At 45.9% G+C, this 24,763-nt stretch overlaps 1 protein-coding gene across 1 annotated transcript in view; it reads left to right on the top strand.

Moving 5' to 3' along the window:
• Nucleotides 1-24,763, top strand: part of PLXNC1 (plexin C1) — a 157,050-nt gene that overhangs the window by 42,771 nt on the left and 89,516 nt on the right. The window contains exon 5 of the mRNA XM_084796334.1: nt 22,194-22,308. Within this exon, the coding sequence (XP_084652460.1) occupies nt 22,194-22,308 (115 nt within the window). The remainder of the gene's footprint in view (nt 1-22,193; nt 22,309-24,763) is intronic.

The raw sequence follows: 24,763 nt of genomic DNA, 5'->3' as shown, positions 1-24,763 counted from the left end.
GTGTGGGGCTCAAAGTGAGAGAGGTGTGGGGGTACTGGAAACGATAAGGTCTGCAGGATTGTTATGCCACGGGAGGTGAAGATGGAGAACGAGATGCCTGAGCAGAGACCAGGCAAGGGACCTATGGCGGCCGCCAGAATAGTAGATGACTCTGTGTGTCGGTGTCAGGCATCAAGATCAAGCAAGGATGGGGCTGATGTTCAAGGGTGATGAATGAAACAGGCAAGAAGTTGAGGGTGAGTCGTAAGGTGGGTGGGGGTTGATGCTGCAGGTGGTTGCATAAGGAGGAAGGGTCAAGGATGGTATCTGTTGAAAACATGGTCTTCAGCTCTGGGAGGTGGTCAGAGAGAGAGAGAGACAGAGACAGAGAGAGAGACAGAGACACACACGCACACACGTACACACACACACACACACAGAGAGAGAGAGAGAGAGAGAGAGAGACAGACAGACAGACAGACAGACAGACAGACAGAGAGGGCAGCTGCTGGTCAGATCCAGCGGCAGCCAGCCATTTAGCGCATTGGCTCTCAACCTTCCTAATGCCCCGGCCCTTTCACATAGTTCCTCACGTTGCAGTGACCCCGCCTCCTCCTCCACATCCATGAAGTTATTTTTGTTGCTACTTCATCCTTGTAATTTTGCCATATAATTCGACGTTGTTACGAGCTGTAAGGTAAATCTCTGTGCTTTCCTCTGTGGTCTTAAGCGACCCCTGTGAAAGGATTGCTCGACCCCAAAGAGGTTGTGACCCACAGGTTGAGAACTGTTGCTTTCGAGGGACGTTGGGGGAAGCTGTGTTCTCTGAGGAGAACAGTGAGCTGGGTGAGAAAGGGCCTGTGAGAGAGTTGGGCGAGGCCCTCAAGCCGTTCCCAACAGCTGGCTGTTCCCAACAGCTGGCTGTTAAGTTCTCTTTCCTGCTTCCCCTGGGTCTTGTTCCCTCCCTCAGCACTTTCCAATAGGAGGGATCCTTTCAAAGTCTCCAGCAGATGGTAGCCCTTGTAGATTAATAGCCCGCATTGGTAAATCTTCCTTGAACACAGCCTGGCCCCCTATTGCAGGCAAAGCATTCTGTGAAAGGCATCTCTGACCTCTCTCATGCCAACTCCCTCCTTGGTAACGTTGGCCTCACTGATTCAAAAATATTCCAGTGGTATTCCTGCCCAGGGTCTTTGCCTTAATTTACAGGTTCTCCATTTTTGCATACTTTCCCATCCATTAGCTCTTTCATTGCTCTCTGGTCCTACTACATATATTTATCTCCACTTGACTCCTCAATATCAGATAACCACCCCCCTACGTACGATTTCACTCCTGTTTTGTTTTCTTCTTGGCCCGTCGCCATCACTTTTATTGCTCTACCTCGCCCTGTGAGCTGTTGTATGTGGTGTGTTCCAAAAACATATTGAGTGAGTTAAGTTGAGTGACTGGCAGGCAGCACCAGCGTCTTTGTGTTTTAGCAAGCATAGCGGGGTCATGGCTGACGATCCCTCATGGCCATGTCACCTCATTTGGTTCCCAGCTGGCTTGGCTCTGGCCTAAGATAAAATGAAAGCTAGCTTCAGATCTGTGTGACTCATGTTAAGCTCTTGGTACCATTCAAAATTAGGAATCCTAAAGGGGATGTTTTTGTATGATGGTGGAACATCCCACTGTGTTTATTCTAAATGTCACAGATTTATTTAGAAAAATAATTTCTTTTCTGTCTTGAGAAGGTTGAACTTTCTTGTATACGTGTCTAGAAAGTGGATTGAGGGGGGTAAGAAAATGATTTTAATTTCTATTTTATTTGGTGCTAAGAATAGGCACCCAGTATAAGCAGATAAAAAAAAAAAACAAGTAAACAATGAGATCTAGAAAGTCTAGTATTTTATTGTGGGAACCTGAAATTCAACCTGCGCTGCATTTGTGTGTGTGGGTTGAAAGGGAAATTTTTTTTTTAGGCTGAATATCTTGGGCTTGGAAGCAGTTCCTCTGCTTCTCCCGTATTGCAAAGCAGAGCACATGTGTTCAGTTATGGATTTCCACAAAACTGGCAACCCTGAACCAATGAGCCGACAAGGTTCTGAAAGTTCATTTGCAAGTTCTTTCCCCATAGAAACGATGTCGCATATCGAGGATGGATTCCCGAGCCAGCCCACACAATTCAGTTTCTCATAATTTCAACAAATATTTGTTGAAAAACCTACCAAGAGCCCGATGTGGGAAGTGAAATAGCTAGGTGGTGTTGAGAAAAACCAGATGCTGTTCCTGGCGTTAAGGGATTAACATGCAGCATTGCCAGTGGCCAGTGTTCATTTGTTCAATCATACGTCTGATTGTCAACATTCATGAAGGTACCCACATGCATGTTCTAGACCTGGGGTCCCACCTGGAGACCTGGAGGCACAGTTCTTGTCTGAATGGCGTTTGTAATCTAATGGTGGATAAAGACCAGTATATTTTGAGTTCCTGTTTCAGTAATACCACCTAATGTGCAACTGCCCACTCCTTAGTGGCCTAAAGAATGGGTATTTATTTACATTTGGTTTTCTCACTCATGGATCCACTTGTCAGCTGTGAGGAGGAGCAAGAGGTTTTGCTGTCATGCTATAGGTGAAAGTCAGGTCTGTGTTACGTGTCTCCCATCGTGTGACAGCTCTTGTGAAGTCAGACGGCAGATGTCCATGACACCCAGCTGACTTACCTGCTACACTTGGAGCCTCTGCTCACATCCTGCTTACTGATGTTCCATTGCTAAAGCAAGATCCATGGCCAAGCTCAACATTATAAAGAAATATACTGTTTTCTCCTATCCAATTGGATGCGTTATAAAATGGCCTGGCGAGAGGCTATATAGATGAGTAATTGGAGTGCTGAGGCCTTAAGGATGTGGGGACAAGAGTCTGATCTCTGGAAAACAAAGGAGCTGAATGACATGAGGTGTAATAAGGTTAGGCATGGAAGACACAACGGATTTCATGGAGGCACAGATTGGGCATCTGACTCAAAAGGGTTGGAGAAAGCTGCCTGAGGAAGACAAACTCGCCCCAAACTGAAGCACAGGCAGCTGATGTCAGGAGACCGGCTGAGGGGACAGGTTGGCAATATGTACAAACGAGTTCCTGGCCTGAAGGGAAGAGTGATGAGCACACGGGATGCCAAGGCTTAGGGTGGTAGACGAAGGGTGACATGGTCAGTGGGGTAGATGAGGGACGGTCTCATAAGTCGTGTTAAAGACGTTGGATTTTGTCAGAAGATTCTTGAGTCGTTGCCCAGCTCCCATGAGGAGACTGAAGAGCAGAGCGTGCCTTTTGGAGCAAGATGGACGTAAGTCATGGCTGGGAGCTGGCAGAGCTTCCCACCTCCACCCCAGCAGGTGGTTGTAGAAACTGGGGCTGGGTTAATGTGGGGAGTAGGAAGAAACAGGTAAGTTTGAGGGTTCAGGAGCTATTTAGAAGCAAGCACTTACGGGACTTGGTGATTAATTGAATTCCCCCTTGAGCATGGCACACTAAAAATAGGGCCATAAAATGAAAAATAAAAGATCAAGGTGGCCGCCGTTTTTTTTTTTTCTGGAAGACAAATTCTTTCTCCCTTGACCCAGCATCTCACAAAAGAAAGAACTGACAGGCAGCCAGGCTGGATTCTTCCTGAGGCTCAGGCACTCGGTAGGTACTGGGTCAGATCAAGTAGACTTCTGAGACATGGCAAAAGGTGGTGAGTTCTAACTCTTTTACTAACTCTTTTACCATCAAATACAGTGGGGTCGTCTGTTGAGGTTACAGGACATCATGTGCAGATATCTGGCTTGGGGGACCAGACAGACAGAGAGGTGTCCTCTACTGAGCAGAGTGGAGGAAGGGAAGTCTACTTGCATCAACCGCCACGCTGGCACACCGAATGACACAGCAGAGGAGAAAAAAAAAATGATGCTCCTCAAACTGATTTGTTTGGGATGGGATCTAGGCTTTCGTTTGGGTGGCCTGCACGTTTCTTCTCTATGCCAAAGCAGGGTTGATGGTAGTACCCACCTTGGGAGCTGCTAAGTGGATAATATCCATGAAATTGCAGGCAGGACCTGGCTCCTAGGAAGGGCTGGGGCAGTGTCAGCCGTAGTGCAAGTGAAAGAGGGGCCAGGGTCACCCTCAGCTTCAGAGGAAGGTAGTCTGATACTGGGCCTGGAAGCAGGGTAATAGATTTTCACCAAGGGCAGGGAGGGTGGGAAACATTTTGTGCCAAAGAAGCACCTCGGCCGCAGGTCTGTTTTGGGAGTGGTAGGTTGGAATTTTGTCTCTAGGACACTGGCTAGGAAGGGAGGGAGGGAGGGAGGAAGGGATAAGGTGCTGGTCAGAATCAGGAAGTGAAGGCTCTGAGTTTAGATTTAATTAGTATGTGCCGGGAGCTCATTAAAGAGCTTTAAGCAAAGGACTGCGTCTTTAAAGGATTTGTGTCTTGCAAAGATGATGGGGTGGCAGTGTCGAAGATGAACCAGGTCAGGTCAGCCATCATCTTTACTTCCCTCCCCCACCCTCCATGTAATCTGTAGAGTGTGTTTGTCCTGGATCTCTTCCTGAGTCATCTGCTTGGTGGCTATTGCTTGGGGGCCGGTCACATCATGGAACCTGGACTGGGTCCTTCTTAGAAAATGGGCCGTGCAGGAACCGCAATTCACACCCGCGTTCCTTAACGATCCCCACGCACAGGGTAGAGGCAGAGCCCCCAAGATGCTAATTACAGGGTATCTGGATGCCCCCTTGACTGTTTGTATAAATTTAACCTCCTCCTATAGTCTTCTGCACGCTCTTTTTCCACGGTGACGGCCGGAAGACCTTCAGGCAACCCCTAGAAGCTGTCTTGAAATCTTCAGCCGCCGCTGTTAGGCGGTACTGCACGTGGGGCTCTGAAAGAGATCAGTTCTCAGCTCAGTGTAGTAGCGAGCGCCCCCGTAGTCCAGCTCCCATCTGACCGGTGAAAGGCTGACAGAAGCAGAGCGGACATAGAGCCAAGAGAGAAGTGAAGATTTGTAAAGAGCTGACTGGGACACTTCTAGTGCCCAGCTCGCTCGCCTGCCTTGAGACTTCTCCTCTGCCCAACACCCATTTCTTCAAAAACTCTGGGCCAATTGTTATCCCTGTGCGAACCCTACCCACTAGGCTGCCATTGTTGAGAGACTTGGCAGTGACAGTCCCTGGTGCATAGTGCATATGACCAGTTCTTCTGGAGCCCCAAGTGATTGATCCCTGGCGCAGATGCAGCCCTGCAGCCTCTTGCTAGCGAACTCCAGCAGAGAGTGCTGTCTCAGAGAGCCCGCCTTGAACAGACCCCCACCATGTGCCAACTTGTCCTTCCTGGCACCCTAAGCCGTCAGGGATCCGTATGACTACTACCCCTTTGTAGAGAAGACAGGTGTGGGCTGGCCTTGACCTCCAGCTGCTGCTGGAAGGAATATTTGGTGGGCTTCAAAGAGCAAGAAATGTTTACTCTGGAGGTGAGCGCTCTGAAGTGGGGCTTCTGTGGGCTGTAATAGAGGTATGGAGAGAGCTTTTTCCTTGAGGTTATAGAAATGCCCCATTTTCCTTCCCCTTTTCCTGCCTCTTCAAGGCAACTCACGTTCCTTCCCAGCTGTCGTTCCTTTCTGCGTTTTCAAAACCAACAGCACAGCCTCTCCAGACTCCGTAGGTTCTGAACTCCTGTCTCTGATCTTTGTGCTTACTTTGGGCCGCAGAGATAACGGCAAAGCCCTGCCTTAAGACCCTTAGCTAGTCCACATTTGCAGCGTGTTCACCATGAAGGGGACGTAGTCCCAAGGATTAGGATGTGGACATCTTTGGGGGCCACTCTTCACCAACCTCACAGGAGACGAATCTGGGTTTATCTCCACCTCCCAAGCCATTCCATTGTCTACCACAGTAAGAAAGAGGCAGTGAAAGGGGATGCAGGTTATCCTGATGAGACCTGATAGGCTGTGATCAGATGATGGGGGAGGAGGTCCCTCCCCGCAGAGGTCTAGGGGAGGGGAAGAGGGTGGAAGAGGGAGGGAGGGTGGGAATGGGAAGATAAGAGTGAGGGGATAACAATGGGATGTAATGTGAATTGATGATGATGATGATGATGATGATGATGAGGCAGCAGGACAGGAAGGAGATGGTGTCCCTCAGAGAGGGCAAAGCTGAATCAAGTGTCCTCAGCCTGTGGACCGAGAAGAAGGCCAGAACTCGGGGCCCTCTCCAGCTACAAGAACTACTCTGCGCATTCATCCAACAGATATTGACCGCCTCCTATGTGTCAGACGTTGTTCTCAGCTCTAGGACTTTCAGCACCCACAGTAAGTCACACAGACCCATATATGCACACAGGTCCTTGGAGTAAGGGATTTGATTTTCCTGGAGTTACCATAATAGAAGTTACCACAAAGTCAGTGGCTTAAAAACAACACAAATGTCTCTCTTGCACTCTGGAGGACAGAAGTCTGAAATCAAGATGTCGGTAGGGTCTGGTACGCCATGGAGGCTCTAGTGTGAGATCTGCCCTCCTGTGTCCCAGCCTCAGGTGGTTCCTGGTGCTCCTTGGCTCATTGTAGAGTCACTAGTTCTGCCTCAAGTCTCCTTCCTTGTATGCCTCCAAACTTCCCTGACCTTTCTACTAGCAAGATATCTGTCACTGCAGACTTTAAGCCCAGGATAATCTCACCTTGAGCTCCTTAAGTAATTATTCCTTCCAAAGACTGTTGCTGAGTATATGGGTGGGTGTGCCATCAGGGAGGAAGACGACAGCATAGGAGAAGGCAAGCAGGGCTCAATAAGGTTGAGAAAGGGAAAGCAAGACGCTGATTAGGAGTGGGTAAAGTTAGCAGTTTTAACTCGGGAGTCCCGGAAGGCCTTTCTGGGCCTGAAGGAGCACATGCAACTTCCGGCATCACCGTAATATTGAGCAGAATGGCTGTCTAGCCACTTGGAGATAGAAGATCATTATGCATCTACCTTCCTTCTTTCTTTCCAGTTGAAGATGTGCCCTTGTGCAGATCTCAGGCTTGAAGCCTGTGCAGTGACACTTCTTTATGGTCCAGTGCAACTCTAATGCCAGTGATAATGATAATAATGGGATTTGGGGGGGCGGCCCCTCCTCCTTGTGTAAGGACCCCATTGTGCAGACTAATTGTATAGAAGCAAGTAGGACAACTGTCTGTGGGGTGGAAACAGTGGGGAGCAGAGTGGAATATGTTGTTCCGGCCTTGGGGCGTCCCTGAATGACCCTGGCATAGCTTAACCTGTGCATCTGGGTTACTGTGAATGCTGGAAGAGGCTCGGGGACCTACCCAAACTAGAATGGGGTCTGGAACTGCGCTGAGTCCCCTGGGTTCTTTTTCCCCTTTGTTAGTTGCTGGAAGAAGCTATGGGCTAAGCCTACTGCGCCGACTGGTTTTGCCTGTCAACTTGACACAAGCTAGAGTCATCAGAGAGGAAGGAGCCTCAGCTGAGGAAATGCGTCCATGAGATCCAGCTGTGAGGCATTTTCTCAATTAGTGATCAATGGGGGAGGGCCCAGCCCATGGTGGGTAGTGCCAGCCCTGGCCTTGGGGTCCTGGGTTCTATAAGAAAGCAGGCTGAGTAAGCCATGTGAAACAAGCCAAGTAAGCAGCACCGCTCCATGGCCTCTGCATCAGCTCCTGCCTCCAGGTTCCAGCCCAGCTTGAGTTCCTGTCCTGACTTTCTCCTGTGAGGGACTAAGATGTGGAAGTGTGAGTCAAATAAACCCTCTCCTCCTCAACTCACCGGTTTTGGCCATGGTGTTTCACCGTAGCAGTGGAAACCCTAACCGTAGAAGCAGAAAAATAAAGAAACACTAAGACGGCTGAGGAACTCAGCTCCACTGTTGGCCTCTTAGACAGTTGGCAGTGGCTGTGCCTACCTTTTGCGGAAGCCGGTTTGGTTTTTTTTTTTTTTTTCCGAAGAAGCATGCAACTGAAGACCTCAGGCCTCAGCATCCCAGTACTTATCAGCACCATCTCTTTTAGTGATGCTGACTTTCACCAAGCCCCATTAAGAGCACCCCTTCTAGTAAATAGATGTTTTAATGTAATGGAGATTTTTTTTTTTCCTAAATGACCTTATGTGAGGCAGGGCACTTTCTTATTGATTGGGTTTTTTTTGGTTTTTTTTTTTAAATTCCTCAAGTGTTTTCACTTGTCTCTGTGACCTCATGTTTGTCCTGTTCCCTGCAAGTCCTCTACAACTAAACACAGTGTTCAGGTCTGCAGCTCGAGGCCTGCTTGCCTGCCCGACTTGGTTTTTGCTCTTGTACAATCCTGTAGTGCTAGGCTGTTTGTGTTCTGCTATTTGGAGTGTGCACTGTTTCTGACAGGCGAGGTGGGGGATTGATATGATCCTCAAGGGCTGTAGTATTTGCTGCCACATAGTCAGTGTTAGGGAAACGGAAACGGCCCTCCAAGCCTAAAAGCTCCCCCCCCCCCCCCCCGTGACCCAGGGAACGCATCAGATAAAAGTAGCACCCAGACCTTCCTGAGCCAAGAGGCACCATTTTCTCACTTTGATTTCCACACTACCTAGTTTTTTCTTGAACACCTTCCTGGCATTCTTCTTCTGTACAAGCTCCACACTGGAATTGAAAAAGCGAAAACTTTTAGTACACCCGGCGCTCGCTGAAGAACTGCGTGGAGGGAAGGGGCCACAGATCCCTTTTGTGTGAGTGTTTCCCTCTGCAAATGTGTTTTATGTGTGCTAAACAGCTCCAAGTTTCAAGACAAAGACTGATTTTCCACCATGCCAGTTAACAGGCCGACCTAATGAACAAAAAATCAATAAAACGACTTAGGCTGGTATCATGGAGACAGGGACAAGAATTTAAACCCTTTAAATTTTAATTCTCACTCCAACTCAGCTAACCTTTTGTTGAACACCAGAAATGGGCCAGATCCTTTACTGGATTCTGGGGAAAACAAAGATGAACGAGGCTGTGCCTTGGAGAAGCTAAAAAATTAGCGTGGGAAGTAGACAGTCAACCAGGACTCTTAATAACCGCTGTTCAAGATACAAGGAGACACCCAAAAAACCCTTTTCTCCTGGGAGATGGAAGAGCCATGAAAGTCTTGTAAGAAGACTTGGGCAGTACATGCCTTTGTATGTAGGAAAACACACTGGACATTGAGCCAGGATAGAGAAGCTATGCAAATGGACATCTGGTCAACCTAATTACTCAGATTCCTATCTAGCCATTAGCATTTTATATTAGCATTTGTTTAGTTAATTAAGGTACAAAGTTTTCTGACTCTGCCATGTGAATTATTGCTGTCTTAGTTACTGTCTTATTGCCGTAAAGAGACACCATGACCAAGGCAACTCTTAAAAGGAAACATTTAATTGGGAGCTTTAGAGTTTTAGGTGGTTAATCCATGATCATTATGGCAGGAAACAGACAGGCATGGTGCTGGAGCAGTAGCTGAGAGTTTCACCTCCTGACCCCCAGGCAGCAGGCAGACACAGACAGACAAATTGAGCCTGGTCTGGGCTTTGGAAACCTCAAATCCTACCCACAGTGACGCACCTCCTCCAACAAGGCCTCACCACCTAATCCGTCCCAAACAGTTCCACCAACAAGCATTTAAACATAAGAGCCTATGGGAGCCAGGATCACTCAAACCACCACAATTTCCCAGTCCAAACAACTGGGACATGCTTCCTGATGTCTGTAACTGGAATTTCTAGTCCCTCACGATAACACTCAGTGGAAGTTCAGGATTGGCGCAGCATTTGTGCTTGCTCTAACAACTTACAAAGCACAGTGCTGTGCATATCCGAGGCCCTCAGAAGGCTTGTAGCAGGAGACTTGTTTAATTTTATGTACCTTATATTCCCAAAACTTCTTGGCTTGAACGCTAAGCTCTTGACTTTGAAAATCCAATATAGCTTGTGTTCCCCTATATAGGCATGTCCTGGGAAAAGTTACATAGTATCGCTTTGGTACTTATGACAGTCCTACTATGGAAGACTTAAAAAGTTTGAACAATTGGATACAGTAGAAAGAGTATGGGGCCAGTTGGCAGGCACCATGCTAACTAAACTCCTTGTACCTCTGTATCTTTCGGTTTGACATGGAGGTGGTGACAGTGATGACTGTTTTGAGAAGGGAAATGAGTTTTCCCACTGGCCTTAGAAATAGTGCCAGATCCTTAGCAGTGGGAGGGCACTGTGGTTTGGATGTGTCTCCCCATAAAAGCCTGTGTTGAAAACAATCTGGTACAACAGTGCTCGGGGGGGTAGGACCTAAGGGGAGCCATTTAGTGGTTTGAGAGCTCTACAATCATGAATAGGCTAACGCAGTTTTGAAAGAGACTCGGGCTGCAATTGTGACTCCTTACCATTTTGTGCACACACACACCACCCCCTCCATTGCTGCCATAGGATGGGGTAGCAAGATGGCTCTTGCTGGATGCAAGACACTGGCCTTGCGTTTCCTACCCTTTGGTGCTATGAAAAAAATAATAAATTTCTCGCTCGTGGCATTCTGTCACGGGGCACAAAATGGTCTAAGAAGAGGGGCTCCTTGGTTAGCTATTGTGCTGTTTATTGTGGGTATCAGCATGGAGTAGCTGATGAGAACATGGTCTCGTAACACCATCCTGCTTGCTTCAGTGTCTCAGCTTCTCCATATACTAACTATGCCTTAGGAAAGCAATGCAGAGCCTTGTGAAACCTGTTTCCCCTATCTGTTAGTTGGGGACAATTATGGTAACAACTTTATAGGGGTTTTTAAAAAAAGCTTTGTTTGTTTATTGCATATGAGTGCTTTATCTGCAGAAGAGGGTATCAGATTACATTATAGATGGTTCTGAGCCAAAATGTGGTTGCTGGGAATTGAACGCAGGACCTCTGGAAGAGCAGTTGGTGCTCTTAACCACTGAGCCATCTCTCCATCCCCTAAAGGGTTTTTTTTAATAGGGTGTGTGTGTGTGTGTGTGTGTGTGTTCAGAATAAAGTAATCAAATCATGTGAAAAGACATTGCCTGGCATGCCAGACATTTTTGCTTTTTTTAAAATCTAGATTCTTGTGTTATTAGCATAGTTTTCTCACGTAGACTGACTTGCAGATCCAGTGATGAAGATCCAGTTTTTTTTTTTTCCTTCAGCTTTCTTAGCAAGTTATTTTGGTCTTGTATTTTGGCATTCTCCGCTCCCGACTCTGGGCGCCTTTAATTCAGAGTTTAGTTTGTCACAGTGACTTCCTATTCTCTTTCATTTAATGGAGTCTGACTCCTTCATCTCGTGGACTGGCAACTGTAATGAATGTCACCCGACTCTGGAGATCACCAGGTCCCTCCTTTGTGCTCTGTGCCTTTCCCAAAGATGTAGACCTCTGTTGCAAATCACTTAGCAAAGGACCTTGGGATGCTCTTGGAGAAAACCACCCCCCTTGAGGATGCAGTTGCCCATATGAGAGGAGAGAAGCTGGACTGTCGGCTTGTTAAAAGTTCTCTGATACCTTATCAGTATAGGATCTTTGGAACAGGTCACACTCACCCCACGTTCAAGCCAATTACCTGATATTTAGTTATCGGATTCCTTCAGGGACTGTCTGCTCTTGGTGAACAATTAGATTAGGAGATGCTGATGAAATTCTAGTGGCAGGAAGTGGGAGTTACATTTCTCGGCTCAGAGTTTCTATTTCAAGGTTGAGTAAGTGGTAAATTTTTACTGAGGGGATTCTAGCCTGATAGAGGCAGATTTTCCAGGTTTGTCCCCTCCCCCCACCCCAGCCCCCCATAGGAATGGGCAGTTCACCTACCTGGAAAAACTTCAGGTTTCAGGTTCTCAGAAGTGACTCTTCCTGTCTTTTATGTTGGCATGAAAACAATTAATAATTTAAGCCGTGCCCATTTAAAAAAATAGAAATGCTATACAAATACAATACAATAATAATAAATTTAAAAGTCGATCCAGTTGGGCACCATTCCCAGACTACCAACTGAACAGAAACACAAATAAGTAAAGAAGAAGAAAAACTGCTATATAATGCAAATGGCTGCAACCGCCTTGTTTTCTGCAACTCTTTTATTGCAGAAATATAATATCAAGGCTGCATTATGAATAAATAGGTTTTGTGGCCTAACCTGGAAAACCTAATCACTGCTTATGATATTATTTCTATGGAGGAAATATATTTTATATTATAAGCAGATGGTTTGCAAGCAGGCTTTTTTTTTTGTGGGGGTGGGGAGCACAATAGGTTTTCAAGACTGGGTCACCAAGGATTTGACTCTTTAGCAGAGCTGGATACTCACATGATGGAATGCCCAGGCCTCTTAGAATGCCCCAGTGAAGGGATTCTCTCCCAATACCTTGCTGTGCTTTTCTTTCTTTTTTTAAAATATATTTTATTAATTTATCCATATTACATCTCAATTGTTATCCCATCCCTTGTATCCTCCCATTCCTCCCTCCCTCCCATTTTCTCCTTACTCCCCTCCTCTATGGCTGTGACTGAGGGCGACCTCCTCTCCCTGTATATGCTCATAGGGTATCAAGTCTCTTCTTGGTAGCCTGCTATCCTTCCTTTGAGTGCTATCAGGCCTCCCTATCCAGGGGGCATGGCCAAATATGGGGCACCAGAGTTCATGTGAAAGTAGACCCCACTCTCCACTCAACTGTGGAGAATGTCCTGTCCATTGCTAGATCAGGGTAGAGGCTTGAAGTTTACTGGACGTATTGTCCTTGGCTAGTGCCATAGTTTGAGCAGGACCCCTTGGCCCAGATCTGCCCATCATAACGTTCTTCTCATAGGTTTCTAGGACCTTCTGGATCCTTCTATTTCCCCATTCTCCCATGCTTCTCTCACCTAGAGTCCCAATAGGATGTCTGCCCCTCTGTCCCACTTTCCCGGTAAGTGAAGACTTTCATGAGACATATCCCTTGGGCTAGTGCTTTTCATCCTAAAGGCTGCCTTGCCCTGTGTTCTTTGGCACCTGAGACCCACTTCCCCTGTCTTGTCTCAGCCTAGGCCACACTTTCTAAGTTCTGTTGAGACCCCAGGAAACTCTGAAAGACCTTATCCTGTACACTTTATAAAATGGTGGTTAGGGTCCTAGTGCTGGGGCCAGGGGGGAAGAGGGGGCCAAGTGTGTGGTTCTGAAGCCAGACTTATGACATTTGACAGCCACATGATGATGTGTGCCTCTGACCCCATAGAACAGTAGTTCTCAACCTGTGGGTCGTGGACCCTTTGGGTATCAAATGACCCTTTCACAGGGGTGACCTAAAACCATCAGGAAACACAGACATTTATATTACATTCATAACAGTAACAGTAACAGTAACAAAATCACAGTTATAAAGTAGCAACAAAAGTAACTTATGGTTGCGGGTCACTACAACAGGAGGAACTGTACTGAAGGGTCACAGCATTAGGAAGGTTCAGAACCAACAGCAGTGGTAGCACATGCCTTTAATCCCAGCACTTGGGAGGCAGAGGGAGGCGGGTGGCTATAAGTTTGAGGCCAGCCTGGTCTACAAAGCAAGTCCAGGAAAGTCAAGGCTACACAGAGAGACCCTGTCTCAAAAAACAAAAAAACAACAACAACCCCCCCCCCCAAACCAAGAAGGTTCAGAGCCGCTTTAATGGAAGGAGGAGGTTGTGAGAACCAACTGTGAGTGCTCAGATCAGCTCCCAGCGTCAGTACTGCCACGTCCATCTCCAGGTCGGGTGGTTTTTTAGCATTATTATGGACTGTACTGATTTCTTTTTATCTGGGAAGCAAACTCACTACATCAGAGTTCTTTCTGAATCTCAAACAGCAAGCCTAGACGCTCCCTGTTTGCCACTTAGGAGCTGGGTAGCTTGGAACACTGTTTTCTGGGTTACAGATGGGGGGAGGTGGTCCATTTCTTATATATTCAAGTGGCGGTATTAAGTCTATTATTATTTTGAACAAATTGAGCTCTATAACACATTTAAAGTAAACTGAGAACAGACGTCTTAAATAGTTGCATCCACTAATTGTTACCACATAAAGAGTTTTTCACCTAAGGGAAGCTTCTTTTTTAATTTAAATTAACTTTTTTTTTTCTTTAAGAATCTTTTCTTTGCATTTGGACAGCTTTATGTTCTAATTTTCAAATAGATTCATATCTACTTATTGACATAATCATATAGGCATGAGATCTAACTAATAGGAATAAAATAAAACTGTATTAGTCAGAGTTTTGTAGAGGAACAAAACATATGTATGTATGTGTGCATGTTTGCATGGATGGGTGGATGGATGGATAGATGGGTGGATGGATGAAATTGGCTTCATTGAACTAGTATAACCTCTTTCTCATACCTGAGAACCTGGTAGATACTTGGTCTTTGATGCTGCTTGCCTTGGTAATTAGAGTAATCCCACAATGGCTGTCTCACAGTGGGGAGGCTGAGGGCCCAGTGGTTTCCTAGTGTACAAGGCTGGGTACTTCAGCGGTGTCTGTCTGTTGCCAAAAACTTGGGGGGTTCATGGAGAGCTGTTAGTCCCCAGTCAACAACAACCGCCCCAGAACTGCTGGTTCTAAATCTGCGGCACCAGAGGCAGGTGAATTAATTCAGCAGCAAGAGGGAAGACCAAGTGAGCACAAAATATCCTTTTTAATTTGGGCTGCTACCAGGAGGTGCTTACCCCCTCACACATTTGGGGTGGTTCTCGCCAGATCAATCAAGTCAATCAGGACAAGGCCTCCGGTGAGGCTTTTTACTCAGATGATTGTAATTTGTGACAAGTTGTCGTTAAAGCCAGCCATCACAGATAGTGATTGGGATCTTCTGGCTTTCAGATTGATCCTATTGCAGTTTAAACATGTCCTCTGCAAAGCATGTGTTGTACAACGGAGTTGGGGAGTGTGGGGAGCTGGGGGGGCAGGGGGAGGAGCTTGTTGAGGGTGGAGCATGCTGGCATGGGGCTTTGTTGGGGTGGAGGCCTGCTGGGGTGGGGCTTTGTTGGGGTAGAGCATGCTGGCATGGGGCTTTGTTGGGAGTGGAGCCTGCTGGGGTGGGACTTTGTTGGGGGTGGGACATGTTGGGAGTGTTTATGAACGAGGGCTCTGTCATCTGGAATAGAATAATCCAGTTATGAACAGGCTTGAGGCTGTGAGTTCTGTCTCTTGCTCTTGTCTTTTTCTTATCCTTCCACCATAGGGTGATGCATCAAACTCATCCTTGCCAGGTCCAGGACCCTAGCCTTGCACTTCTAGAACTATAAGATAGATAGATAGATAGATAGATAGATGGATAGATGGATAGATGGATAGATGGATGATAGATAGATAGAGCGATCTGTTCACCAACTACACAGTCTCCAGTGTCCTGTTATAATTATATAAAATGGACTTAGACCCATAATTGGTACTGAGAAGCAGGTCTGATGATAAAGTCAATATTTGACAGTGTGGGACTGGCTAGGAACTGGTCATGGGTAGACGGTGGAAGAATCTGGGGCGTCAGGTTTGGAAAGACCCCTTAGTACTGTGAAGGGTAATTCCTTTAAAAAATATTTTTTTTATTTTTACGAATATGTCAATGTATGTATGTATGTATGTATGTATGTATGTATGTATGTATGTATTTGTGTATGTATGTAATTGTGTATGTATGTATGTGTGTGTGTGTGTGTGTGTATGTGCATATCTGGTACCCACAGAGGCCAGAAGAAGGAGCAGTACACCAAGAAACTGGAGTTACGGGCAGATGTGAGCCATCTAACTAAACCCAGGTCCTCTGTAAGACTGGCAGCTGCTCTTAGCTGCTCAGCCATTTCTCCAGCCCGCTGGCGGTGGTCCTGATGAGCACGTAGAGATCAGCAATGTGGAGAGAGCCTGGGGTTCTTAGAGATTTTGGGCATGGCCGTGGCCGGAATATTTGCAGAAGTATGGAAGGTGGAGGCCTTCTGACGGGGCCTCAGGTGGAAGTGAGGGACAAGGATTGAGAATTAGAAGCCTTCTGTATCCGTTCCTGTTTATGGCTGTGCTAAAGCACCATGGCCTAAAGCAACTTCAGGCGGATCGCTATGAGTTCGAGGCCAGCCTGGTCTACAAAGCAAGTCCAGGACAGCCAAGGTTACACAGAAAAACCCTGTCTCAAAAAACAAACAAACAAAACAAAGAGGAAGGAAGAAAGAAAGAAAGAAAGAAAGAAAGAAAGGAAGGAAGAAAGAAAGAAAGAAAGAATTTTAGCTTACGGTTCTGGAGGGCTAGTGTCCATCGTGCCTGGGATTGCATGAGCAGAAAGGTGGCTGGTCACATGCCATTTGCACACAAGATGTGCATGAGGTCAGCCAAGGACCATGCATGGACTGGATCTAGGCCCCCTACACAGATGGAGCCAATGGGCAGCTCAGGCTTCATGTGAGTCCCTTAGTAAGGGGGGCAGGGGCTGTGTCTGACAAGGACTCTGTTGCCTGCTTTTTGATCACTTCCCCCTGGCGGGCTGCCTCACCACAGGGGAAAAGGACACGCTCAGTCCTAATGAGATTTGATGTGCTGGAGTGGATTGGGGGGAGACGGGGAAGAGCGTGGAACCAGAAGAAGAGGAGGGAGGGGGCTGTGATTGGAATGTAAAGTGAATAAATTAATTAATTTTTAAAAAGTGGGTGAGGCTGTAAACCCTCAAATCATCTCCCCTGTGACATTCTTCCTCCAACAAGGCTCAACCTCCTAAATAACCACTCCAAACTGTGTCACCAGCTGGGGACAAGTGTTCAAATACATGAGCCTGTGTGAGAAACTTCTCATTCAAACCACCATGGCCTTGTTAATAGTTATCTAGAGGATGGCCGGGCTTGGTGGTGTATGCCTTTAATCCCAGCACTCGGCAGGCAGAGGCAGGTGGATCTCTGTGAGTTCGAGGCCAGCCTGGTCTACAAAGAGAGTCTAGGACAGCCAAGGCTACACAGAGAAAACCTGTCTCAAAAAACCAACCCCCCCCCCCAAAAAAAAAAGAAAGAAAAAAAATAGTTGCCAAGAGGTTAGTGGGCCTGTGGCCATGTCCTAGGACTTTGTGACAGAAAGATCTACGGTCTCTAGTGGAGAGATTTCTAAGGTAAACATTATTAAAGGAGCTTTATGATTACTTTGTATCGAATATAGTAAGATGTAAAAGAATAAAATAATTTAAACACAGTCTGTAACTTAAAAAGGAAGGGGACTCGGGAGGCAGAGGCAGGTGGATCCCTGTGAGTTTAAGGCCAGCCTGGTCTAGAAAGCAAATCCAGGACAGCCAAGGCTACACAGAGCAACCCTGTCTCGAAAAACCAAAAATTAAAATTTTAAAAAAATTCAAAAATAATAAATTAAAAAGAAAGGGAGAAGCTTTGAACAATTCTAGCTGGCCCTATAAAGAATGGAGAGGCATTTTCAGAAGATGAAATTAGGGATGTGGCCAAGGACCATTTATTAGGAATGACCACAGACAGAAAGCAGCCAGGTTCCAGTCAACAAAAGTAACAGGAGAATAGCCTTGGAGACATTCTTCAAAGCAGGTTGGGTCTTCCAAGCTGAAGCTTCCAGAGAGGTTCCCTGAGGGCCTTAGCATTCACTTGCCAGGCTACTTTGGGGCTTGGCTCCTTGTATTCTGGCTTAGTGCTCCTTGGCTGTCCAAGCCATGGCTCAAGCAGGCCTAAGCTACAGCTTGGACTGACTTTCTGGTGGGTACATGTGGTAGACACCGGAAGCATCTACTTGATAGCAGTTTTATACCTCTGCAGAGGTCATGAGCTAGGAAGCTACGGTGGCCTTCCTCTAAACTCAAGAGGCTATCACAGGCAGCCTGGGAGCCCATGAGAAACTTGTTATGAGGACAAGGGAGTGTGTCTAGAGAGCCCACTACAGCAATACCTAGGACGCCATGGGAACGGGGCAGTTTCTGAGACCTCAGGATTACATCAACTGCAGGTACAAGACCCAACTTCCGAGACCTGCTAAGTGGTCTGATCCCATCCTCACCTTAGAGGCGGAGCAGCCTGAGTGGCTCAGTGACCCTGTGCCAGGATCTGGTACATGAACTTAAAGGAGATTATTCTGGAACCTGACAACTTAATGTTGCGCTGTAGACTTACATGGAACCAGTTATGCATTTCTTTGTCCTTAGCTCTTCTTATGGAATGAGAACGTCTACCTGTCTGTCTCATCATCGTATTCTGGGAGCACACACCATATTTAGTTTCAGCACCTCACAGCTGGGGATGAGTTTGTCTCAGGATGTGCCACACCTATGGTCTCACCCATAATCACTTTAGGTGAGAGGCTAGATTTTGAGCTGGTGTTGGGCCAGCTAAGTCTTCTGGGGCTGTTGAGATAGAATGAAATTTCTTACCTGGTTTTGTTTGGTTTGGTGTTTTTGGTTTTTTGAGACAGGGTTTCTCTGTGTAGCCTTGGCTATGCTGGACTCACTCTGTAGGCCAGGCTGGCCTCGAACTCACAGAGATCCCCCTGCCTCTGCCTCCCAAGTGCTGGGATTAAAGGCGTGCGCCACCACTCCCGGCTCCTAGCCTGGTTTTCATGTGAGAAGGGTATGAAGTTTTAGGGCCAGATGTGGCATGCTGTGGATTAAAGATGTCCTTCAAAAAAAAAAAAAAAAGAGTATGTTGGAAACTTAAACCCTAGTGCAGCCATGCTAAAAGATGAGGTGGAGATTAATGAGACATGTTTTGACCAAGAGAGTTCCACCCCCATGGATGCTTACAGCCACTGTGAAAAGGAAAAGGCTGGAGCCTGTGGATTCAGTGTCTTTTCAGACATCCTCTTAAGCTGCTGCCTTCTTCCATTGAGTGACAACAGCCAGAGGCACCTTGCCAGAGTCAAGCTCCGAGTCTTGGCCAAACCAGCTTCTTAAGAAATAAATCTCTATTCTTTATAAATAATATGGGTCTGGGGGTTCCGTAAAAGCTGCACGAGTTCTGTAAAAGCTGCACGGAATGGAATAAGGTAGACTTTTAAAAGAGGAGGGGCCAGTGCCCTAGCCTAAGCAAAGAGTACGTATACACACCCTGACAGTTTCTCCGGGATACACTCGTGCTAAGATGACTCCAACGTTCCTCCTATCCAAAATGACCTGGCAAAAAATGGAAATGAGGCCCTTGCTTGTAATTCTAGCACTTGGAAGATGGAGGCAGAAGAATCAGACGTCTGAGGTCATCTTTGGCCTCCTACATTGTGATTTTTCAAGGCCACCTTGGTGTACATGAGACCCTACAGGGGCTTGGTGGGAGGGTGGGGGGTGGAGGTGGGGAGAAGCATAGGGAAGGGAGAACCTGCTTATCAAGAGTGGTGCGAGTGGCTCGCTATGGGGGAGCCTCACCAAATGCCATGCCTAACGATGATATTTCCATGTCATTCCGGGGATGGCTTGAGGATTTATTCATTTGGCCTCTTTTCCTTGATTGATCCACAAGACTAAGGAATAATTTTCAAAAGAAATCATCTCAAAGCCCCTGGTTTTGTTTACTTAGATGTAGGAGATCTAAGCTCTGCCCTCCCTCCTTCAGAAATGTGCCGAGGTTTTACAATCTGCAATGTTTGAGAAGTAATAAGATACTGTTGTTGGTTGACCATCTGCTTACACATTCTTGATGTTGTGGCTTGCTTTTCTTTTCTTTTCTTTTTCTAAACTGCCAGAAAGAGAAGTGAAGGGCAAGAAATGAGAGTTTAAAAAAAAATTCAGAAATGATTTTCTTATATAAACAAAGAATTTATGTTTAGATGTGCGACACCACTAGGTTTTATTTCTTGGGGAATAGGAACTGAACGGCCCATTATATATGTTTTCTTGCTTTCTTAAAAAAAACAAAAACAAAAACAAAACTAACTAACCTTAACTCCTAATTTGATCTTCAGCTCCAAACTTTTGGTTTATGTGAAAATTAGTCTCTCTGCTGCAAAGAGGAATCAAACATAAGTCACATCTCTAGAAAGTTGGTTCACCAGCAGAACAGACCTATAGAGATTTCATATTTCATTAATTCATTCAGACATATTTATCGAAAGCCTCGTATTTGCATCTCGTGCTGGCAGATGCCGAGGGATTTGCTAAGGAAACATGAAAATACCGTCCCTCCCTTTCAGGGGCTTAGCGCTTCTCTGGGAGAAATGGCATGGACATATGAAACAGTTAAGTTGTAACTCAAGGCAGCATATGATTAAATACCAAAATGTGTGGTTCCGACGAGAAATGCTATAGTTCAGAAAAGGGAGTGATAAGTCTGTGGCACGACGGGGTTGGTTTTTTTTCCCCCCTGCCTACAAATTGGCAAATTGTAGCACTATTTGTATGAAATATTTTACACTTGTTTTTTTGGCAGCCTTAGGCCTTGACTCCCAGTCAACATTAAGAGGCTGCAAAAAATATTTGTACTCCAAGCTCTGTGGAATTGGCTTAATTTTTCTCCCCTTCTTTCCTCTAGGCACAGGAAGTGCCCTGATACAAACCAGAGGGCACAGGAGAGGCAGGGAGTATTCGGCAGCCATGCTCTTTTTCAGATACAAATAAGGAACCAGCCTTGTCATTCTCTGTGCTCCAGAGCCGCAGTGCTTGCAAACTCCCTCTGACATTGAGAGAGGTTTAATTTGAACTTAACGTCCGTGACGGACGAGTGAGGCATCATGGGTCAGTTAGATTTACGGCCTTGGAGAATCGCTAATGAAAACCCCTTTGGTTATGAAGTTGGGGAAGGGATGACACAGATGTAGGGGGAGTTGGGACACAAATGTGCTCCCAGGGAGCCCACGTCTCTCTGGTAGGTGACAAGCTAAGAGTACTTGTGGGTGGCGGTTAGTGAAACTCACCAACTTCCTGTTCTGTATCTGTCATATTCAAATGAGCACATAAACTCAAAGAGAAAAGCCACAAGGCCTAGATGGTTAATAATTAAAAAGAGGATGAGGAGGAAGAAGAAATAGAATCCTTTGGAGTCAGCTGTATTGTTTGGGCCCATTCATAATTGTACTGCCCCCTCAGGGATGGCTGTCACCATTATCCTTTGGAGTCAGCTGTATTGTTTGGCCCATTCATAATTGCACTGCCCCCCTCAGTGATGGCTGTCACCATTGAGATGTGTTGGAATCTCGTGAATTAAGAGTCTTTAGTTTTCTTTTTTAAATTCAAGGTTGTTAACTCACGCTCACTTTCATTTTAATCTTCGTGTGAATGGGGTATAGTATGGTAATTTACTCCATATTGGTCCCTGGAGCGTCTGTATGGGACGGCACCATTTGAAGATTATATTGGTACTTGGTATTCCTTCTCATTGGATTGGTGGCCCATCTGGTAAGTTAATGTGACCTAGAGTGACATCCAGGAGGGCAGTGATCACAGTTTGAGAGCATCTGTTTATCAGTACATGGCCCTGGCCACATCTTATGATTTATTTGGGCCGTCCTTGGAGCTGGCTGACCTGGGAAAGTGGCCTTGCAAAATGTTTTGCTCATATCTTTTGATATAATTTGGTATCTGTCTAAATAAATGTTCTGGAGCAGATGGTTACGGAATGTCTTATCATATTCTTGGGCAGACTCTGCCCTTGAAATATTTTCATTTAATCGTCATGTTGCAAAGCATAGAACAGTAGCTTTATTATTATTTTTTTTAACACAAAATGAATCACTAGTAGGTTGGTATTCTGGCTAAATGCATTGCAGATCTACATTGTATACAAAATGTAAACCTTTTCTGGGCTGTTCTTCTAAGGGATTTCTCCATGGGAACTTTTTATCTGAGTCCATGCGAGAATGTGCTTTGGATGGAAGTATTCACAATGTCCTTTTGAGAGATGGCCCAGGAGGTCAACATGTTGTCAGCGTTTGTCCTCTGTTCCTAGACTTGATGAAACACACACACACACACATACACATGTACACACACATACACACATACACGTACACACACACACATCTCTATCTCTTTGTTGCTTCTCATGATTTTAATGTCTGATCCCTATTATATTTCAAGATCAATAGCTCCTATATGAAGGGTTTTGTACTGCTGTTATGAGAAAGTTGTAATGAATGAGTGTATGTATCTGTGTGTGTGTGTGTGTGTGTGTGTGTGTGTGAGAGAGAGAGAGAGAGAGAGAGAGAGAGAGAGAGAGAGAGAGAGAGAGAGACAGACTGACTGACTGACTGACTGACTGACTGAAACTCAGTTTATCAATTGGTGTCTTTTGTTCTGATTTTGTCTTTTAGGTGCACTTTTCGAGAAGATTGCACACATGCAGGGAGCTTTGAAAACTGGCTGGATATTTCATCGGGACCTAAAAAGTGCCCTAAAATTCAGATAATTCGAAGCCTCAGAGAGAGGGTAAGAGGAAACACTCTTATTTGTCTTTATGATATTGTCTTATATGATAACAGCTTCCTTCTGGGTATAAAGAAAATGTTTTAGTGATGAAATAGGGTAGTGACAGGACTCCATCCATTCCATTGGTGAATGGTGAGGGCCTGCCAGATGCCGTCCGTCTGCAAAGTGCCAAGGATGCAGTAATAAACCGGTCCTGGCGCAACCCACCCTTACAGAGTTTGTCGTCTTGCGAGGTAAAAGCTGACCTTCCGTGGCTGAAATCAAAGAGATGGTGTGTTTTTTTGGTTTTTTTGTTTTTTTTTTTTTTTTGGATAGAGCAGAAATCCACCTTGATTTTTTAAAATGGAGAAAAACAAGTTCAGACTTGGATTTGAGCAGATCCCTGCAATGTGGGATCTCTGTGGGATTTTATCCTGATCAGCCAGTCTTCATATGGCTGTGTTCAGTCTTTGAACAACTGCCTGTGCAGGCGTCAAGCAGTGGGATGTGCCGAAGTGAGTCCCTTGGAAAGCTCTTGACACAGCACGAGAGACAGGGCGCAGTGAGCACACAGGAACAGAGCACTCCCCGGTGCACGTGCCCGCCATGCCCCGAGAGGAATCCACTTCCTTGCATGGTGCTGTAAGAAGAACACATTTTCTCCCTAATCATGGCTTTTGTGTTACAAATAATTGGACAGAGTCCCCGTCAGCAGCCGGTTGACCTGTCTGTTGCACTCACTGTGTTTTATTTGAATGCCACATTAACAAGGAAATGGGCCACTTTCTCTTCTCACTTTGCCATTTCAAATAGCAAGAACCATGCCACTTAAGATGATTTAACATTTAATAAAGGAAAGTCGGAGCATTTAATGAGTGGTAAATAATAAAAGAACCAAGCTTTCAAGTCATGACTGATCAGAACTCATGGATTGAAAGTTCCTTGCTATTCTCACTTTCTGCTGTCCTCTGGGGTGAGGGTGAGCCCCAAAACTCCTGCCAGCTCCCTGCCAGTGGGTCAGATTCAGGGGAAGTGAAGTTGAGCCATACATACATAGGCTCAAATGTATGTCAAATTCTTCTCTTATTGGTCTAAAAACAAAACAAAACAAACAAACAAACAACAGCTGGCTTTGATGCTTTGATCTCCTTAGGGCTCTGGTGCATGGTTAAGATCATGCAAGGTGTTTTTCCTTTGTCATCAAAACAACCCTTAAGGATGCTTTTGTACCTTAGCATAGTAAGAAAAAGTCGCTTGTAAGGGCTGCTGTTAGCTTACCTATCTAGGGGGGTGATATAACCAAATGACCATTTACATGTCATCTAGAACATTTCAAAACATGCTTAGACTGAGTCAGGAGTAGTAGAGCACGCCTGTAGTCTCAATACTCAAGAGGCGGAGGCAGGAGGATCTCTTTAAGTTTGAGACCAGCCTGGGTTCCATAGTCATTTTCAGACCATCTAGGACTCTGTAGCGAGACACTGTCTCAAAACAAAACAAAGCCAAAACAGCTTGCACACAGCCAACCACTAGCCCTTTCTCCCCCCAACCCTGAGTCCCCACTGTGGCTTACCACAGGCCCTAGCGGAGTCGTCTCACACAGTTATTACATCACTGTCTACAAATCAGAGATAAGAATTTAGAAGCCGGGCATGGTGGCGCACGCCTTTAATCCCAGCACTCGGGAGGCAGAGGCAGGCGGATTGCTGTGAGTTCGAGGCCAGCCTTGTCTACAAAGCGAGTCCAGGACAGCCAAGGCTACACAGAGAAACCCTGTCTCAAAAACAAAAACAAAAACAAAACAAAACAAAAGAATTTACTTAATTTTCAAAATGTACATTTTATTGTCTTATACGTGCTTGTGCACGCCACAGAGGATTAGTAGGGTGGGTTCCTATCTTCCACCATGTGGGGGCTGGACCTCCAACTTTGGGCTCTCAGGGTTGACCACATGTTCCTTACCTGCTGAACCATCTCCTCAGCCCAATAACTTGGTACTTTGACTTTAGCTACTCTTTGAAACTGCCTCGGCCCTCCTCCTCCTCCTCCTCTTCCTCCTCCTCCTCCTCCTCCCCCTCCCCCTCCTCCCCCTCCTCCTTCTCCCAACCAAGTTGTCTCAGGGATTGGACTCAGACCTTATGGATGTCAAAGGCAAGCACTCCACCTTGCAGCTGTACTCTCTGGCTCAGGATTGAGGTTTTTTTTTCCTTTGGTTGGTTGGTTTGTTTGTTTGTTTTGTTTTGGGGTTTTTTGTTTTTTGTTTTTTGTTTTTTCAAGACAAGATCTCTCTGTTAGCCTTGGCTGTCCTGGACTGGCTTTGTAGACCAAGCTGGCCTCAAACTCACAGTGATCCACTTGCTTCTGCCTCCCGCGTGCTGAGGTTAAAGGCGTGCACCACCATGTCTGGATGTTTTTGTTTTTTGTTTTAAAATAGTATTGATAAGATTGATTCTCACCCCCCTTTCCCTTCTCCCTC

Source organism: Acomys minous (genome assembly GCF_964271855.1).
Source record: "Acomys minous genome assembly, chromosome: 9".
In the NCBI taxonomy this organism is placed as follows: Eukaryota; Metazoa; Chordata; class Mammalia; order Rodentia; family Muridae; genus Acomys; species Acomys minous.
This window is presented reverse-complemented; position numbering and strand designations above follow the sequence as displayed.